General features: G+C 40.0%; 1 protein-coding gene across 4 annotated transcripts in view; it reads left to right on the forward strand.

Annotated features, from left to right (window-relative positions):
- The first annotated feature begins 17,479 nt into the window (after window positions 1-17,479).
- zfpm2a (zinc finger protein, FOG family member 2a) overlaps window positions 17,480-18,850 on the forward strand; it is a 170,603-nt gene continuing 169,232 nt past the window's right edge. For 3 of the 4 annotated variants that reach the window (XM_032557964.1, XM_032557965.1, XM_032557966.1), the window contains exon 1: window positions 17,480-17,929. In XM_032557964.1, coding sequence (XP_032413855.1) covers window positions 17,890-17,929 — 40 coding nt within the window. In that variant the 5' untranslated portion in view covers window positions 17,480-17,889. Of the gene's footprint in view, window positions 17,930-18,150; window positions 18,365-18,850 lie in introns of those variants that run through there. The other variant, XM_032557967.1, reaches the window with a different exon arrangement.

The following is an 18,850-nucleotide window of genomic DNA, read 5'->3' on the forward strand; positions in this document are numbered from 1 at the left end:
TAACACCCGCTTTGAGAAGGTAGCCTAAAAGTAATAAATAAAAAAAAAGCTATCAAAACCACACTGAACATTAAATAACAAAACAAGCTTTTTCAGAAAGATGAGCTCAATTGGCCACACCCAACACAGATTAGCATCCGTACATGCTTTGGAACAGCTTTGCTCCTTGACGTTGTGGACGGCTTTCTACAAATCACAAAACTATGAATTCTGCTCCCAGGCAGTAAATCCTGGAGGTGGACATCAGCCTTGGTTTAATGTCTTTAACTTTGGTATGCATCAGGGCAATAGCAGTGTTTCCATTATAAATGTGCTCAAATCTTTATTTCCTCATGTTAAAAAAAGAAGAAAAAAAAAAGAGCTCAGTGTGTCATTGAGGTGTTGGAGAGACGAGCTCCTTACATTTATACACCGAATAAAGTGCTTCCATTGCAGTTTCGCAAAATACATCTATTATGATATGACCGGGAAAACCACCTCATCCTAGCTCATAATCTTTTTCGCAGAAATCCTGAGGTTTTTTTTCCCCCTAAAGTGAATTTCTTTTCATAATTCCAATTTGCACAATTTGAGGGTTAAGGGAAACACAGCTATTGATGCTAAGGCACACAAGCTTCAAAATCTGAAACGTGTGTGTGTGTGTATATTTTTTTGTTATGACAGAAATTCAAGTAGATTTTCTCTACGCTGTGTACCCCACATGCAACATAAGAAAGAACAGCTGCTTCTTCGCTGTGAAGCTCAAAAAGCCAAATCGGGGAGCATTCTTCACCCCTCCCTCTCTGTTCTATCCATCCTGCCCCCCACCACCACCACCACCACCTCCACTCCATCTCTTTTTTTTTTCTTAAATGGCATGAAGGTTGAGATGGCTGGAGTCCAAGATCATCGCGCCTGAGACCACACAGATGGGGAGAGATAAAAGTTCTCTGTGAGCCGCTCACAGTGCTGCCATTTTACACAGAAGGAGAAGGGACATGAAGAGGAGGAGGAGGCAGGAGGAAGAAGAGCGAGGGGGGGGGTGGGGGATAAAAGGGGGAGCCACCTGCGGCCGTGACATCACCACCGCCTTATCGCATATCATGTATCACCTGCAGCTCCACGTCAGGCCCAAAGAGACAGATTTCATCTGTCATCTCTGAGAGGATCTCAATATAATTTACTCTGCTGATCTGACATCCAGAGGAGAGGAGTAGAGTTGCCAAACCTAATCTTACAGATGAGCACTCTCCTTTTTCTGCCCAGTCATGTCCTTGTGTGCTGATGTGAAGGTGGGAGAGGGGCTCGGCGTATCGGATTCGACTGTCATTTGAAAAGCAGCATCTCGGGTTAAGTGGCGCTCTTGTGGTTTTTCATTTCGCCGCGAACTCGATCCGTGTTGGGAGTCCACCTGATGTTCCAAAGAAACATCCCATGATTTTGTGCGTTAACTTTTTTTTTTCTTTTTTTTTCCTATAAATGTTATATATTTGACAAGAAAACTGACATTTAACTCACTGAATGGAGAAGTTTTCCCAGATGATGTCTTCGCCGTTGCACGCTGCAAGAAATGTGTGTGGGGGGGGAAAGAAAAAGAGATTGTCGTAAAAGCCAGAAGCTAAAAACAGAATTGGTATCAAAAGCATAACCTAATTAGAAGGGCTAATCAACTTTAATGTCTTATTATTTAAAGGAGAGCAGAAAGATAATTAGTCTTGGGGTTCATACTCCGTTTCTTTTGCAGTCACGCTGCTAACAAGAGTTGATGCCGTCTAGAATGGCCGCCCACGTATAAGAGTTAATTGCAGGCCTTTGCCCTCCAGCACCCTCCTAGTCATGGAGACAACAGGAAAATTGGCCATTCCAGCCGGGCTGGAAATCGTTAATATTTAACGGCACTTTTTGAGAGTCGAACTGTCTCCACAAACTTAAGCAGACCTGGCATGACCTGCTTCAGACCGCGGCAGCACATAAGGAACATATACAGTATGTTCCTTTAGAGCGCAGAGACTTTTAAATGTCACATTCTGCTTTTTTCTTTTAAGGATATTTTTAATTGAGAAGATGCCTTAAAAAAGATGTAATGGCTGTTGCATTGTTCCATTCAGCACTTGCGTAGTAATAAAATTTAATCCACATTCAAATTTATTTGAGATTAATTTCAAATTTGAAACTGATTAACGTAGGTGGGAGGGCTTAGAGCCACTGGGTCCTCTCTGAGACACAAGGAAATATCTTTATTTTAGTTCCTTTTCTTTTTTTTTTTGTATTTAATTTTTTTCCGCTTAAACTTATACCGCTTACTACAACCTAGAAATAAACATAACAGACACAATTGACTGTAATTTTGCATAATATTGCAAATGTAATTTCAGTTTTATTCGGTTCTGAATAAAGTATCCAAAAACGGTTCTTTTTTATAGACTCCCAGAGTAATCTTTACGTTGTCCTGTTCTACCTAATAATTATTTCTCATTTGTGTAACAAAGTAGCTTTTTGCTCACTTTATTTATTTTTAATCAGACGGATGTTTTCAACTCCTTCTGTTAAATATGTAGAAGATCAAAATATTAATGAAAAGTGTGTTCAATGCCTGTTACAAGGTTATTTTTGCCTTACACTAATAAGGCGAAAATAACAATTTAATAAGAATTTAAACCACATACTTACATACACTAAAAAAAAAGGCAAACAATTTTCCCCATGGTCTGAAGTTAAATCAAACTTTTTTTTTTGTTTGTTTGAGGTTAGTTACAATGAATCTACAATGTTACTTTCTTCAAATTCATAAGTTTCTATACATTTGGCAACAAACTATTTTGAGATCCTTGTGTTAGGAACTCCAAAAGGTTTGACCCATGTCATAGGCAATTATTCCTGACACTGACCAAATGAAAGTAAACTTCTGAATTTGAAGGAAATTAAAAAAAAAAAAAAAGCTCTAAAAAATGTTCTTGCAAATTTTACTGCTGTTTAGCAAATAGTCTGCTAAAAGCCAGCCGTTTTGTTCTACGCTGTGCTTTGCACAGTCCGAGCTCTCATCCGTTGAGAAACGATTGCTTCCTGGAGGCGTGGACTTTGTCGAGGCTTTAAATTTGATCCAATCGCTAACGCTTGCCTGCGACGTATGTAGCGGGGCGGTTTTGTCGCTACGAAGCTCACCGGAAGTTTCCAACGCTGTAAACAGCAATTCTCCACTGTGAAGAGAGAAATGCCGATCCGCACGAGGCTGCTGTTAATTTGAATTCAGTATCTGGAAGGATGACCGACTGAACGGCTTCGTTCACTTCCTCCGCTGCCATCGCTAAAACCGCTTTAGCCACGCTAAAGCGGTGCAGAACACTTTAGCACTGCTAGTGCTAAAGTGCGAACAGAGGGAGAAGTTGCGAACTTCTCCCTCTGTCCTCAGTTTGGAAATTCTACTGGAGAGACTCCAACTCAAGGGGAGAAAGTCCAAACTTTCCTGCAGGTGAGATTTTATTGAGCAGAATTGCACAGGATGGCAAGAAGAAAGGAAGTTGGTAACTCTAACGAGAGAAATTTGGTCTGATTTAACTTAAGACAGTTGAGAAAATGTGTGCATGTGTCTTTTTATTTAGTTTAAACGTATGTCTTTAACTATGTATACAACCCTGGAAAAAATGAAGAGACCACTTAAAGTGACCAGTTGCTCTGATTTTACTTTGTATAGGAATATGTTGGAATAAAATGAACTACTGACAGCATGTCCTTTTATAGACTCCCTGAGTCTATAAAAAATTTCCACCGCATGGTGCACAGTGGTAGCACTGGTAGCACTGTTGCCTTGCAGCAAGAAGGTCCTGGGTTCGATTCTCTGCCTGGGGTCTTTCTGCAAGGAGTTTGCATGTTCTCCCTGTGCATGCGTGGGTTCTCTCCGGGTTCTCCGGCTTCCTCCCACAGTCCAAAAACATGACTGTCAGGTTAATTGGTCTCTAAATTCTCCCTAGGTGTGAGTGTGTGTGTGGTTGTTTGTCCTGTATGTCTTTGTGTTGCCCTGCAACAGACTGGCGACCTGTCCAGGGTGAACCCCGCCTCTCGCCCGGAACGTAGCTGGAGATAGGCACCAGCAACCCTCCTGACCTCATTAGGGACAAAGGGTGAACAGAAAATGGATGGATGGATGGTGTATTTATGTTTCTATTTATTTATCTTTGTTAATCTGCTCTGCACAGTTTCTGAAAACAACAAACAGTGGTTTGGGTTTGGGGAGATTGAAGGTCTTGCACTAAATGTAGCGAAACAAGCCGAGCAAAATGATCCAAAATGCCAATATGCAGTGACTGGCTGCTGCCAGGAAGACACAGGAAGATGCAATTTTATATTTTGTAGATTTGTTCTAAAGAACTATGTTGTTTGTTTTTTTTCTTTTTTCCAGCAAAAATGTAATATATATTTGCAGAAAATGAGAAATGGTCAAAACAACGAAAAAGATGCAGTGCTTCCAGACCTCAAATGATGCAGAGAAAACAGGTTCATATTTATTCAGAAAGAACAGTACTAATGTTTTAACTCAGGAAGAGTTCAGAAATTAATATTTGGTGGAATAACCAGGAGGTTTTCAAAAGGGGTCAGTTCAGTGGCCTCTTAATTTTTTTTTTTGCAGAGCTTTATGTACATATGTACAGCATATGTGTGTGTATCTAAAAGTAGTTCTAAATGACTTCTCTACACACCGGTCGACGCTTTCTCCTTCGGCCTAGTTGGTTGAACCGGATTTAATCCAGGGTTACTAGAATCAGAAGGGTCGAAAACAAATAAATGCCACGATTTTTAGATTTTCATTCGGGGTGGGGAGAGTCTGGAAACCATTGATCCTTTTGCTTCCATTCCACATTTATGCTTTTTGTCGTTTTAGCCCATAAAACAACTAAACTAAGACACACTCAACACTGGTGGGGAGTAAAACAAGGAAAGGCGAAAAAGTTCAAGAGACGTAAACATTTTAGCGAGGAGGCAGCGCGTTTGATCACGCTTACCTGTTACAAGAAGTCATTCACGGTACTGTTCAAGGGTAACTCTGCCACTGTCTTATGACTTTATTATTCCCTCTTAATCGGTTTATAAATATTTATGAATCACCAAAGCCACCTTGGCTTGCTTTGGAGATTGAAGCCGCGGTGTGCTACGTTAAGTTCCAAAGCAAGCCTTCGGTCGGGCGCAGGCAGATAGCGTGGCCAGGAGATTTGTGACAGAGCGGAGCATGAAACCCATCACTTGATGAGTGGAAATCCCTACTTTCTAATTAATAGAGGTACACAGGCCAGGAGGATAAGGAGGATCAGGGAAATGAAATCAGCAAAAAGATACCATCACTCATTTCTGAGGTCCATTGTCACACTTCAGAATCTGCTGTAATGAATCACTCAAGCATTCGGCAGATACATTTGAATGGTTGTGGGGGGGATTCATTGTCCGGCGGAGAGCATTCGATAAGGATCTTTTCTCTTGCCTTTGCCTCTCTCCTTCGGCTTCTTCTTTTTCCCCTCTTTTGTCAGGAAGCCCCCGCCTGATCAAAAAGCAAAATCAAGGCTGGAGCAACAGGTATGCGCCCTCTGAAAGGCGGCCGTAATCTGCGAGCGAACTGGAAAGCCATCTCGGATTTAAGAAGAAAAAGGAAAGGGGGGTTGTGAGGGTGCTCCGAGAAGTTACAAGGAATTTGTTTCTGGAGATCCGCTCAAGGGTGAGACGAGGAAAGGTGACGGTGTAGGTTTCCTGAAAACAGGTGGAGTTGTAGAGTTACATGGAAGAAATACAGAATCTTGACTTTTTTTACTATATATTTTGTTTATCCAGTCCAATTCGGGGTTCTTGTAGTTTTGAGTTTCTCATTATAGTTTAGTTTTATTCCGTGGTGAACATATTGACCTTATAGATATAATATACTGAGAGTTTTTGTGTTTTATGAGTCTGTTCATTAGACGTTCGAACAATTTCAGTTCACGAACAAAAGCAGTTTACGTCACCTGTCGCCACCTGTCCGAAAATTATTTGCTAGTTCGCAAAATGGTGACAGCAAACGTTGGGAGAAAACACCAGTTATTTGGTTATTCAACAATAATTGAATAGATTTCTTTAAATTGTATTTTTGTTGAGTATTCATTACCCAGTCAAATGCATACATAATCACAATACAATACTTTGACCTTTTTGAAATTTAGCACCTCAAAATTAACCGAAGTATGAAAAATAAGCTAAAACTACTGCTATAAATAATACAAACTAAACTGGAACTAAATATTTAACTAACTAACATGAGCAAGCACACTAACGACGAATTAAAACTAACTGAATTTTACAAAGTCACAACAAAAGCTAAAACGACAAACCCAAAGCTGTTATAACCCATCTGTGAACAGCTGTTTTCAAGTCCTACCACAATTTCTCTATGGGATTGAGGTCTGGGCTTTGACTAGGACTCGCCAAAACATCCACCTCTCTGTGCATCTCTAGCTTGTCGCTTTGGGTTGTTATCTTGATGGTAAATAAAGCCGTACTTCTCTCGCAGATGGAATATTTCTGTTGCATTCAGAAACTTCTAGCTTCTGCTACTCAGAAGCATCCCCCACAGCATGACGCTGCCACCACGCTCCACAGTGGGGACGGTGTGTGTGGGTTTTCTTCAACAGCGGCTTCCTCGTCACCGTTCTCCCATAAAGCTTTGAATGGTGAAGAACCCGGGCAACAGTTGTTGTCTGCAGAGTTTCTCCTGTCTCGGCTGCTGAAGCGTGTAGCTCCTCCGGTGTAGTCATGGTAACCTGGCGTCCTCTCTCTTTAGTCTCGTTGGGTTGTGAGGAACATGTCTTGATAGATTTCCACCTGTAGAACGTGAATCAAAACTGCCTGACATTGAAAACTGTTCATAATTTCCTCCAGTTTTATTAAATTTGATCCAAAACAAAACAAAAAAAAGCCCGAGCATGATGCTGCCACCACCATGTTTCACTCTTTGGTGCCAAATAAACGTAAAATTTAAATGCCTTTCAACACTTTGACCAACAAAGTTTTAATAACAATATTGAGAAATAAAGGTGTTGCATGATTCAGTCAATTTTGGGATGACTTTGGAAATTCAACTGTAGAAAAGAAATCTATACCTTTAAAAAAAAAAAAAAATTTTAAATGTAGAAACACAATATGTTAGAAGAAGGTGACAAATTTCACAGTTCTTCTCTAGACGTAGTCTAAATAGACGATATGAAATAACAGAAATTGGTAATATAAGGCCTTTTATCCTTTTCCAAAAGAACTTCTAGTATAGTCATGTAATCGTTTTAGCTTATTTTATTGTGGTTGTATTCTTAACGAGCACCGATTTCGTTTTATTGTGTCCTGCCTTTATTTGTCATTTCGTAAAACCCTTTGGTCAACACGAGGCGTCGTTGGACGGTTCTATATAAATAAACCTTATCATTATTTTTAGCATATTTGTTTGAAATAATGGAATAAATAAAAAATAAATTCCTATAAACTTCAACTTAAAGCCAAAGTAAATAAAGACATTTTTAGCTTGTCTTAGAAAAATATATATATAACAGCACCATAGAGGATTTAAAAGTGTGGGGCCTAAAACAGAGTCTTGTGAAACACATTTAATTAAATAACATTTTAATAAGCTTTTTTTTGTCACATTTATTAAGAGTTTAATTTCATTTACATGCAAGTTGAACCATCTAAAGTCGAGAAATTTCAGAAATTTGAACCGGTCTCAGTCTGCACCAAGATCCCACAATACTAAAGGTTTATTCTAATTAATATTACATCTGAGATCATTCATTTTCTGTTTTATGAGCGGATCTAAATGGAGGCTGGTATTTTTCTAGAATGTTATGACGGTTCAAATGAGCCTAGACTTCAGTCTAAACTCATAAGCATCAAGGTCACTCCTTTCATTTGGGCCTTGACAGTGTTGGCCCTGGAAGGTGAAGGCGAACGGAAACCTGGCCAACTTGCAAGATTTATGAAAAGCTGTTGAATTTCATTGACAAAGTGTGGGTCAGCAATGGCAAAATTACCAGCAAGTGAAATTCTGAGCCTTATATTTATGCTTGTGTTTAGAATATGCAACCTTTCTATCACATTACATTTAATAAATTGTACAGTATGTTGGATAAACATGTAAGGTAGACCGAATAAATGGGCAGGTAACCCATATGCACCATTTCTTTCATATTCACTTTTTAAAGGGGCAGTGTTATGTATTTTCTGGGCACATATGGTCATTTTATAGCACATTCAAAATGCTGCAGATATCAAATATGACTTGAAAGAAATTTGACTTCATAACTAACCGCCTTGAAATCGTGCCTCTGTCTCTTTAAGACGTTCCTGCTCTTTCTGAGACTCCGCCTTCAGGAAGTCATCACAACATGGCTCCTTTATTAACCCTTTAGCAACGTTTTCACCGGAGTTTCACTGAAAGGTAGCTCCTACAATGAGCTCAGCTGATGCACAGTTCCACCAGGTGTTTGTTAATTGCTGCTGGCTAGTCTGCAGGTCCACCCAGGACACTTTTGTCCATCTGAATGGTTGCTGTGGGAGAATAAAGGATTTCTCAAACATGCATGATTGTGTCAAAGCAACACTGTATGTTTTTGATGAGGGAGTAACATCATAACTTGAAATAAAGCAAAGAAAAAGTAAATTTGACACAACACTGCCCCTTTAACTGTTGGCTTTACGCTGAAGATTCAAAGACAGCAACATAAATACCAAGCACCTCTCCATTGAACAGTCCTTAAACACAACAAGAACTGTTACTGCAGCATCCCGCTCCCCGCCCCCGAACGCGTCGTCCTTATATCACCAGCCTGTAAGCGATGACGACGATAATGAAGATGATTCATCCGCAGCAGAAGATCCAGCATTAACCTCCGACCCGCAAACAGAGCGCGCCCAGGAAGAAGGGAGGCTTTAAACCCGCTTGTCTGTTCGCAGCCGCCGTGCAACATTAACGGTTTAATCTGCTTCCCTTTAAGGAATAAGAGAAATGCAAGCCTAAGCCCCCGAACATATTAGCCGCTCGTCACAAAGCTGGCAGGGACCGCGCGCGCGCGCAGCTCTTCGACAATTTTTGGGAAACGCACAAAAAAAAAAAAAAAAAATTAAAAGAATGGTGAAATCCAAAGGCAACACGAAACGAGAGGAAACAAACGCAGCGAACGCCTTCCTGTATCCCGCTTTCACAGGCGAGATTTACCAGAACCGCCGTTTATGTTCCCATAATGCACCGAGAGGACGTCGCGTGTAAATACGCGGAATCCGGTGTCTCCTCCGTTTAGCCCTTGTCTTTTTTTATTTGCTTTCCACAGATTTGAGTTCTCCTAAGTGGTTTAATTCGAACCCAGGGGAGCAGAAGACCATGAAGGAAATAAAATAAAACAAACTTATTTTTCCGTCCACATTTCTTTACTTTCGCTCTCACATCACCGACGCAATTATTTAATGTACTGTACACCCACTCACAGCCTGCGTGTGAGATATGAATATAATTGTACGTTGCTTTTTAATTACAGGGAGAAAAAAAAAAATCTAACTTGTAAGATGATGGGGCTGGAAGGTACCACTGCATTGTTTTTGGTTTTTTTGTGGTTTTTTTTTTTTCAGTTTTCTCTTTTTTTTTTCATCCTCGTTTTTCTGATTATGTGAGCTGGGCTCCTTTGCGAAGCGATGATAAGCAGAATTTCCATGTTCTCTGCATAATTAATCCATCTTTGCCTCTCTTCATGCCAACTCTGCCGTTATCGCGGGCACATGCCTGAATTGCAAAAGAATCCTCTCTTCAATTGGAACTTATTGATATTCCCAAAGAGAAAAAAAAAGAGAGAGAGAGAAGGAGGAAAAAAAAACTGGAAATCCTCAAATTTAAGCCACAGATTGTTAAATGGATTAATTTCGCGGCAATCGCAGGCATCTAACGCGGGGAGACAGGCAAAGCAAATTGAAAGTGTCTCCTGTTTGTGGAGTTTTAGTCTCCAAATGATAGGGGCTTATTGGCATGTTTTTTTTTTTTTCTCCTTTCCCCCCGCCCCTCTCTTCATAGTGAGAAATTACCATTTATTTGCATGCCATAAAATACTTTTATATGGTTGAAAATTCAGAGGAATTTTCTTTCAATGCCTGTCGTCGGCTTCGTGATAACAACTTCGGCTCCCCACATCTGGACGCTTTTGATACTGCCTGAAAGGAATGTCTGAATATTTAATATTTTTATCTGCTCTCATCGATGGTTTCACCATTAAGGATGGCTCTGCTGTTTGCATGGAGCCTGGCAGATGTAGATTTATTTATTTTATTTTTTTTCTGAGCTGTCCACGGCCTGCCTTTCTGTGAATATATTGAAGCGTTTTTCCATTTTGCTGTGCACTGATGCCTCTGCATATGTAATAAACCAGCAGACACACTTATAAAATACATCAACAGACTGTATTATAACACTGCATTCAGATGTGGCTCCTCAGTCACTCGTGCTCGTACAGGGAAATGGGTTAAGGGGAGAGAGGGGGAGGGAATCCACTACATGCATCAAAAATAATTTACTTGACCTCATAAAATCACAAGATGTCAAAACACTGAGAGTGTTTGTGTGTGTAGAGCAGTTTAAATGTTATTTGGACACTTTGCTCCGCGACGCATCGAATCGAGGACATGATCGGAACAGCAAATGTGTTTGGAACTGGGTTGAAAGTCGAATCGTATTCTATATGGTTATTCTGTTGTTGATTTTTAGTTGCACAGAAAACACTTTAATTGTTCGATCTGGGAGATGAAGAAGACGTAGTAGTAGAACTTAGGTCTAGTAAAAAGGAATGAGCTATGACTATAACCTTCAAATTGTTTTTCAAATTAGAAGAACCAAACATATGGTTGGTATTTACATCAAGGAATTGGGGACAGTTCTGACTGCACTATACTAGTTATCGATATAGGAAACAGTAAGACTGTTAAAACCAAGCTAATTGGATGAAGGTACAGATGTAAGAGGGAGGGGCTTAAAAATAAGTTTGTATTTCTACCCACTCCTTTGACTGTTTAAATATATCTTACTACTCTTCTCCTTTTGTTTGCTTTGCTTTTAAATTTATTTTGTTTGTATTTAACTTTGTTTATTCTTTTATTGCACTTCATTCAATGAAGTCAAACAAAACCATTCATTCATTCAGTCATTCATTCATTCAGTCATTCGTTAGTTTATTCCACACCCTTCGTTTCTTCAGCCTCGTTTCAAGGAGGTTCATTCCTCAAAAATGAACCTCCTTGAAATTCCGAGGCATATTGGTGATTTTAATCCACAGAAAGCTCGCCGGTTTATCCTCTGGAGGTGTCACAATCTTCTCTTTTGACCACATAGAGGAAAAAAAGAAGAAGAAGCTGAGATTAGCTGTAAGAATGATCTGCCCCTATACTTCTTCCTTCCTCTTCCTCCTCCTCTCAAAAAAAAAAAGAGCTTTTATTTACGGATTTGCTCACTCCCATTGGGAGGGGCGTAGTTTGTTCATCCCGCCCCTCGTTTTAGCGTCTTTATCACCTCCCCTTGGACTTTGTTGTTTTTTGGGCTTTTTGGTTTTTGTTGTTTTTTTTGGTGGAATCTTAAGATGCTTGTGGGGTTGTGTGGCTTTTATTGATAGCCATATTTTTATATATATAGTTGTTTTGTTTAGCTCCCTGGTAAATGGAAGGGACGGGAAGAAGGTGGGAAGTGGCACACACACACACACACACCTCCACACACACACAGAGAGAGAGAGTGAGAGCGAGAGCTGAGCGTCCCTGGAAAGAGCTGGCGCCGAGGCCTCCGGGGCTGCGGGTGGTGCTGGCAGCTCGGCCAGCGGAGTGGGCACTTTCTCAGACATCTGTTTGCTCACTGCTGCTGGAGACGATGCCTGGTTGGCTGGAGGTTTAGGGTGGGGGGTGAGGAGAGTTGCCGAAGAGGTAGCAACTTTCTTCAGTTGCATACTGGAAACTCTTTTTTTTTTGTTGTTGTTGTTGTTAGAGGTCAGCAGTTAAAGAAAACGTAACGCTTTGTTACAGCTTTCAAATAATTCTCCTTTTAAAAGAACAATGGTGGGAATTTCATCAATCAACCATTCATAAGATACATGTGTAAACACAAAATGTGCATATGAAGATAATAAAGAAAGAATGTTATCTGTGTAATGATACACCACTCTACTGAATCAATACACTTGATACAATGGTATATTTTACAAAGGGTGTACTAGAAAATTTCCCTGGATTTTCTTAGTTTTGAGAGATCGGTGTTCAGCCGATACGTACATGTGAAGCTGATCTTATCTAAGGTCAAAAAATCGTTCACTGCCATCTTTTGCTCTGGTTAGTAGTCACCGCAATGTCACCAACTCAGCGACTTTCTTGCTACATTTCAGACAAAAAAATAAAATATATCAGAAACGGCCAAAATACAGTCTGCATGCCAGGCTCTCTAAAGATCGGCGATCGGCCAAAGAACTGCAATCGGTGCACTCCTGATATTTTATCGTTTCCTTCAAAGTAAAAATTGGCCGTACTGTCTTTTGTTTCTTTAGACAGACGTGTTCCATAAACAGAAATACAGCGCTCCATTTGTTTAGTTCTGACTTTTTTTTTTTTTTTTTTTTTAGCAAATCTGATCTTCTCAAATTATAAATGTTATCTCTTACATTTTTTTCCCCTCATACAGCACCGCTATTATAGATGCAGGAAAAAAATAGCTATGTAGGCTGGGTGCCACCCCGAGCCGTTCTCCCTCCTCCCACCTCCCATGTGCACTCCCACCCTCTTAAACTCCACACACACACACACCCCCACGCACACACACTCCCACTTTACTTCCTCACTAGACAAACCAATCCCCAACAGCCAGAGGGTGACATGGCAGCAGGCGGACTTCCACCGCTGCTGTCCCAGCCGGGCTGCTGCTGCTGCTGCTGCTGCTGAGGCGGCTCTTTAAAGAGGCAGCCGCTGTCCGCGCCGTGGCTGTGTCACTTCCAAGAGCCACCGGACATGTTGTGGTCCCGTAAAAGAAATCAACCTTGTAATTTGTCACGGCAGAAGCCCACTCCTGTGATATTACTCAGTCAGCTCAGCAGCTCAACCCAAACGTAATAAAGAGGAAGGCTGCAGCTGCTGCTACAAGAGAAACATACAGGCTGAATGTAGCCCAGTGCAGGGAATGTGTGTGTGTGTGTGTGTGTGGGGGGGGGGGGGGGGGGTGTTTTTTTTGTTTGTTTTTTGGCGTAGGTCCTTTTAGGTGGAACCGATGCCGTGCTGTGATCACGTGTTGTAAGGGGATGCTGTTTAGGGAAGTGGATGGAAATTTATTTGGATAGAAAGAATCCACTGGGTGTAGTTTTATTTTTCTAAATTTACATACAAACATATTAAAAAAAAAAACTTTAAATTTTGTGCTTTATTTAACTTAATTTGTATAATATCATATGATTATTTATGTCCTAATCTCTGGCACTCCAGGAAACAGGAATCTGAAAATATCTACATCTAAAAAAATAAGAGAAGAGTAATCCAGATCATTTTGGCAAATATATATATATATATATATATAAACAAACATGTTAGCATTTTTAGCTTTATTAAAAGCTAATATATAGATTTTATTATATAGCAAGGAACTATATATTAGTTTTTTGCCAGTTCATGTGTACTATGTTATTTTGTTTTTTAGTTCAATTGATTCTGCATTGCTGGCTGTTTTTATATTATGCATATTAATTATATGTATTGTATATTATTATAGTATTATTAACATTGACTCACCTTTCAGCTGCTGTTTTGTGCGACAAAAAAACAATCCCTAATACACTGTATGATAATTTAATACGTATATAAATTATTAGTGTGTGCACAGCATTTCTCTACAGTTTTTTAGTTTTTTTTTCTGCATTGAAAAGCAGAACTGTTTGCATCTGTAACACTTTTTTTTTTTATGAAGTCATAACAGCTCCTGTCTCTGTGCTCCCTCTAAAAAAAAAAAAAAAAAAAAACTGGATGCATCCATGAAACTTTTTTTTTTTTTTTCCTGAGTGTTGTTACATTTTTAATGATCAGTCATTAAGCTCCAGTCAGACTGAGACAGATGCAAGCAGGAGACAGGATGACATTCAACATTGACGGGGAGCATCAAGCAGCCAAAAACATTGTTTTTTAAGAATGAACACAACTAAACGCCCCGACACTGAATGCCGCCGCTCCAAATGTGACTTGGCACTTCTAATCAAATGATTTAGCACATTAAATCAACCTTTAACCCCCTCGGCTCCCCGGTAATCAGATTATATGAGCGCGCTGCGCCGCATCTCGCAGCATACAGTATACCTTAACCTATTAATGTGACCAACCTTGTGTCAGTGATTTCCCCTGCGATGGAATCAGTATCATGTTAATTATCACAACCATCTGGTCTGAGCAGTGAAGAAAAAAAAAAGAAAAGAAAAAAAAAAGAGAGAGAGAGAGATCTCTGTTCCTCTTGCAGATTTGTAGCTGCCAATCAAAAGTCGGCTTCAAACGAGCCACTGGGGCTCAGGAACAGCACAGGAGAAGCACGCTCCGGTCTCAGAGGATTTAGGAGTGGCGTTAAATTAATCTGGAGCTGGCAATTTGACTCCACTCCCTCACTGTGTTGTCGCTCTCGCCACAAATCATTATTGATTTTGGCGCAGGGTGCCTTAATATACCCCGAGATAGGCTATTTATGGGTGGTTAACATGGCCGTTCTTACCGAGTCCTGCTGAGGTTTCACTGAATTCCTGCTTGAGTTTGTTCTTGTGTGTGTGTGTGTGTTTGGGGGCCGGGGGGAGTATTTAAAGTAGAAATATGTGTATCAAAGTATCGCAACATTTCCACCAGTCTGACTTTGAATTGCTTCTGCCAAGATTGGCAAGTGCAACAATTCTTTGTTTTTGACTCCGTGCCATGACATCAGCGTGACTGGAGCAGGACCAAAAGCTGCAGACGAGGGAGGAGAAAGGGGGACAAAAAAAGAAAGAAAAAAGAGTTGAGCAAAGAAGAAATGTATATGTTTCAAACTTCAACAGGGAACAGCAGGAAAAGCCAGCCCGCCCTACATGTCAAGGTGAACCGCCGCTGACCCCTTGTGCCACATAAATTATTCCGCGGTTTCAGACTCCATCCCAAAGTTGTGGAATTGGGTTACGAGATAATTTCACAGGCCACTTGCTTGTCTTCCTTGGCAGTCCAACTGGCTAATTGAAGAGAGTGATTTCCAGTTTGGGCAGCTATTCAGAACATGGCAGTCAAAATCCGAACCATTCAAAGACTCTTCTTTTCTCAGGATCTTTTTTTTTCTTTTCTTTTTCATTTAACCAAATATTTCAAATGTTTTCATCTCGCACAGAAGAGACTAATTAAAAACACTCAGATTTGGACTGATGGTTTATCAAATAAAACCAAATGCAGGAAAGTAATCCATTCCTCCAGCTGTAAATCGCCATTTAGTTTACAAGCAAAACGCACCGATAAACAGAGTTTAACTAATCAAACTGGTGTGGTTGTTTAAATCATAAATTTAAATCAATTTTTGACACTTTCTTACTGAAGAAATTGAGTACGATTCTAACTCTATTTTTTTTTTTTTTAGATCAAATAAATTCTAATACATTAGATTTGATATATTTTGACTTCAGCACTAACAGGAAACATCTGGAAACATGCATGTTAGTCATTTAGAAGAACAAAACTAATACTTTCTAAACGCTATCACAGGATACAGCAAATATCCAGAGTCATCTTTTTAAATATGCATTTAAAACCCGCAGGCTCACATCGATCAATGGCCAATAAACCTAATTATTAAGGAGTCGGTCTCATTAGTGTTAAAGTAAATTTATGGATTCAGAAGATCCATAAAAATAATTTGCTGAGTTCTCCTTGGCAACAGAACCCTGGCAGTTTCTTTCATGAGGTCTTCTGTCGTTTTTATGTGCAAAAATGTGAAAGGTTGTTCTGTTCTGGACCCTTTCTCCAAAATAGAAACCTTTCTCAATCATAAGTCATAAGGAATTCTGAACTGTGTGTATTACTTCATAAAACAACCCATGTAAGGATGTCAGCCTTATAGCTCTGCTGGATTCTTCACAAGATGAATGATGAGTCAACACCTTCACTTGAATTCCAGTCTCAATGTTTGCATAAAATTTGGTACCAAAAGCTAAAAGTTCATGTTCTTAAAATGAGTCTTTTAGTCAACATTACTCATTTCATTTTGAAAAATCTTTATGACTAATATGCATTACACTGCAAAATTATGATGTTTTTCTCTTTTTTGTTTTACAGTGTAATAGTCATAATCTCTCTTTGTACTCTCATTTCTCTTCTGAATATCCTAAAGATTTTTCTTTTACACTCCAACTATAACAAAAACATGTGAATGTTTTCATTGTTTATCATATAAGGTCAGAATAGGAAACAAACTCCCACTTTTGCAAAAAAAAAAAAAAAAGAAATAAAATGTCCTGCAGACATTTTAATATTTTGCAGCCAAAGTGAACCCAAACTGTAAACACAGTTTGTTGTCTTTGCAGCAGTTCAGTGTGAAAAGTGCACAGTGTGTTACTTTGGATTTCGCTGCGCTTACTGTATTCTCGGTTCTGTACAGTATCGTCTGTTTTCATCGTGCTGCAGACACTGCTTTCTGCATCCTACTCCTTAAATGGAGCTGAATGAATTACAGCAGATATGTATTTTCAGTTATACTGTATTTTTAGTATATATATATATATGTATATATATATATATAACTTTTTTTGGCTGTTATGTTTACAGTACTGATTCCTTTCTATATGTTTAACATTGATTTTTACAGTACAGCTAAATACAGAAGCTACTGGAATCTGAAAATTGTGTAAACAATTTACAGTGCATCTTCTGGGTGATACGGGGTCAAAGTTCAGAGAAATAGTCAAAGCACTTGTTTGACTGTCGGTTGAAGGCAATTGCCTTTATAAAGTCCTCCTGTGTGTTCGTGGGGGTGTGTGGGCGTGTGTGTGTGTGTGTGTGTGCAGACATGAACTGGTCAGCGATATAAACGGAGCCCTGTATTAACTACAAAGCTCCAGTAAAAAGGGTCGACCTAAAATAAACTGCCTGCTTTGTTCAGCATTATAATAAAGTAAAAAGATGTATATATTTTTTTTGAACTCGGCATCAAAGTTATGAAAAAATAAAAGTATTTCCACCAAAGAAAAGAAAGAAAAAACAAATAAACAAAAGGGACTAATTAGCGGAGGCGCCCCTAATTAATAAGAGGGGAGCGAAAGTGATTGCGGATCACATGAAGTTCACGACGCCGCGCGGCTACGGTGCCCGGGGAGGAACAAACCTTATCTTCAAACAAAAGCGCGAAACGTTTTCACCTCCCCAGTCAGTCCGTGCGGATCGCGGCGAAGCGCAGGAGAGGGGGTGGGGGGGGGAAAGAGGAAGAGTGCGGGAGAGAGCGACAGGGAGAGGGAGGGAGGGTGTGTGTACGCGCATTTGTGTGTTAGAGCGAGCGAGAGAGGGAGAGAGAGAACGCGCGTGCGTGTGTGTGTTACTGTGTGTGCGCGAGGGAGAGAAAGTCAGAGCCGGAGCCAGAGAGACGAGAAAGATAAAGGAAAAGACAGACGGAACGATAGACTTGTGCGTTTTAAAAAAAAAAGTGCCGGTTCCCCCTTCTTCTTCTTCTTCTTCTTCTTCTTCTTCTTCTTCTTCTGCCTTTATAGTTTCCAGCAGACAACAACAACAACAACAAACCCCCCCTAAAAAACAAAAACACCCCCTCACTACCACCAACCCCTCCAAAGAATCGACTGCTTGGATGAAGCAAAACCTATCGATCCGTCAGTACTACACCTGGATTCACTGAGCAGCCGCACAGCAGGCATGTCCCGAAGGAAGCAGAGCAACCCGCGGCAGATCAAACGTAAGTTTCCTCTTTTTTTTGTGCTTCTTATTAAATGGGATGTTTTAGCCGAACAGTGAGAATGATTCTGAAGCTGATTCCAGGAGCGCTCCACTGTACCGCCGCCGTGTTCCGCTTGCCTGTCACGGCGCTTCCTTCGCTCGACCTCCGCGCTACGTTTGTGTCTTTTTTCAAAAAATTATTATTATTATTATTATTAATTCAGAAAAAAAAAAAACCGACCACAGCTGAATCTGATTGTTCGACTGAGAACTTCCTGCAAAGTTGCAGAGGGGAGGAAAAAAACGGACTTATTTACTTCATTTATAGTTGCGTTAAATCTGAAGTGCGGGGAAAGTGCACCACTTTGAGTCCTATAATAAAGCGATTGAAATTGTAGGCCTAAAATAACGAGACTAAGTTGAAAAAGTCATTGTTTTCCCACATCGATATGAAGTGAGTATGTTTGCAACACACACTCTTACACAGAAGCTGCACACTGTCGTGTTTTTCCACCTTCTTTTTACAGTTTTCAGCTGGTTTTTTCCCCCCTCTCATGCACACACACACCGTCTGTCAGGTGTGTGTGCGTGAAGCATGCGGTGGAAAGGCGTGCTCAAGTAAATGTGGCATTTGTAGTTTATCTTAAATATATGTAAAATACACTGTATAGAAGTGTTGCACCCAGTTATAGATTACACACTTTCTTGAAATTGTTTTAAAAATGGACGCATCTTCCTTTTACACTGTTCCCTTTCATAATTTTTCATGCAGTTTAAAGAAGGAATTAGAGCATAGGATTATGACCTGCATGGTCATGTTCAGGTTAGTTATTTAAAAAAAATTACAGCTTTGAAAGAACTTAAGAGAAACAGAATGATTTTCTGCCGCCTGCAGATGAGGCAGAAATACACGGTGTTGTAAACACGCTGTTTTAGCTGT

The sequence above is a fragment of the Xiphophorus hellerii genome, chromosome 3, assembly GCF_003331165.1.
Source record: "Xiphophorus hellerii strain 12219 chromosome 3, Xiphophorus_hellerii-4.1, whole genome shotgun sequence".
Lineage (NCBI taxonomy): Eukaryota > Metazoa > Chordata > Actinopteri > Cyprinodontiformes > Poeciliidae > Xiphophorus > Xiphophorus hellerii.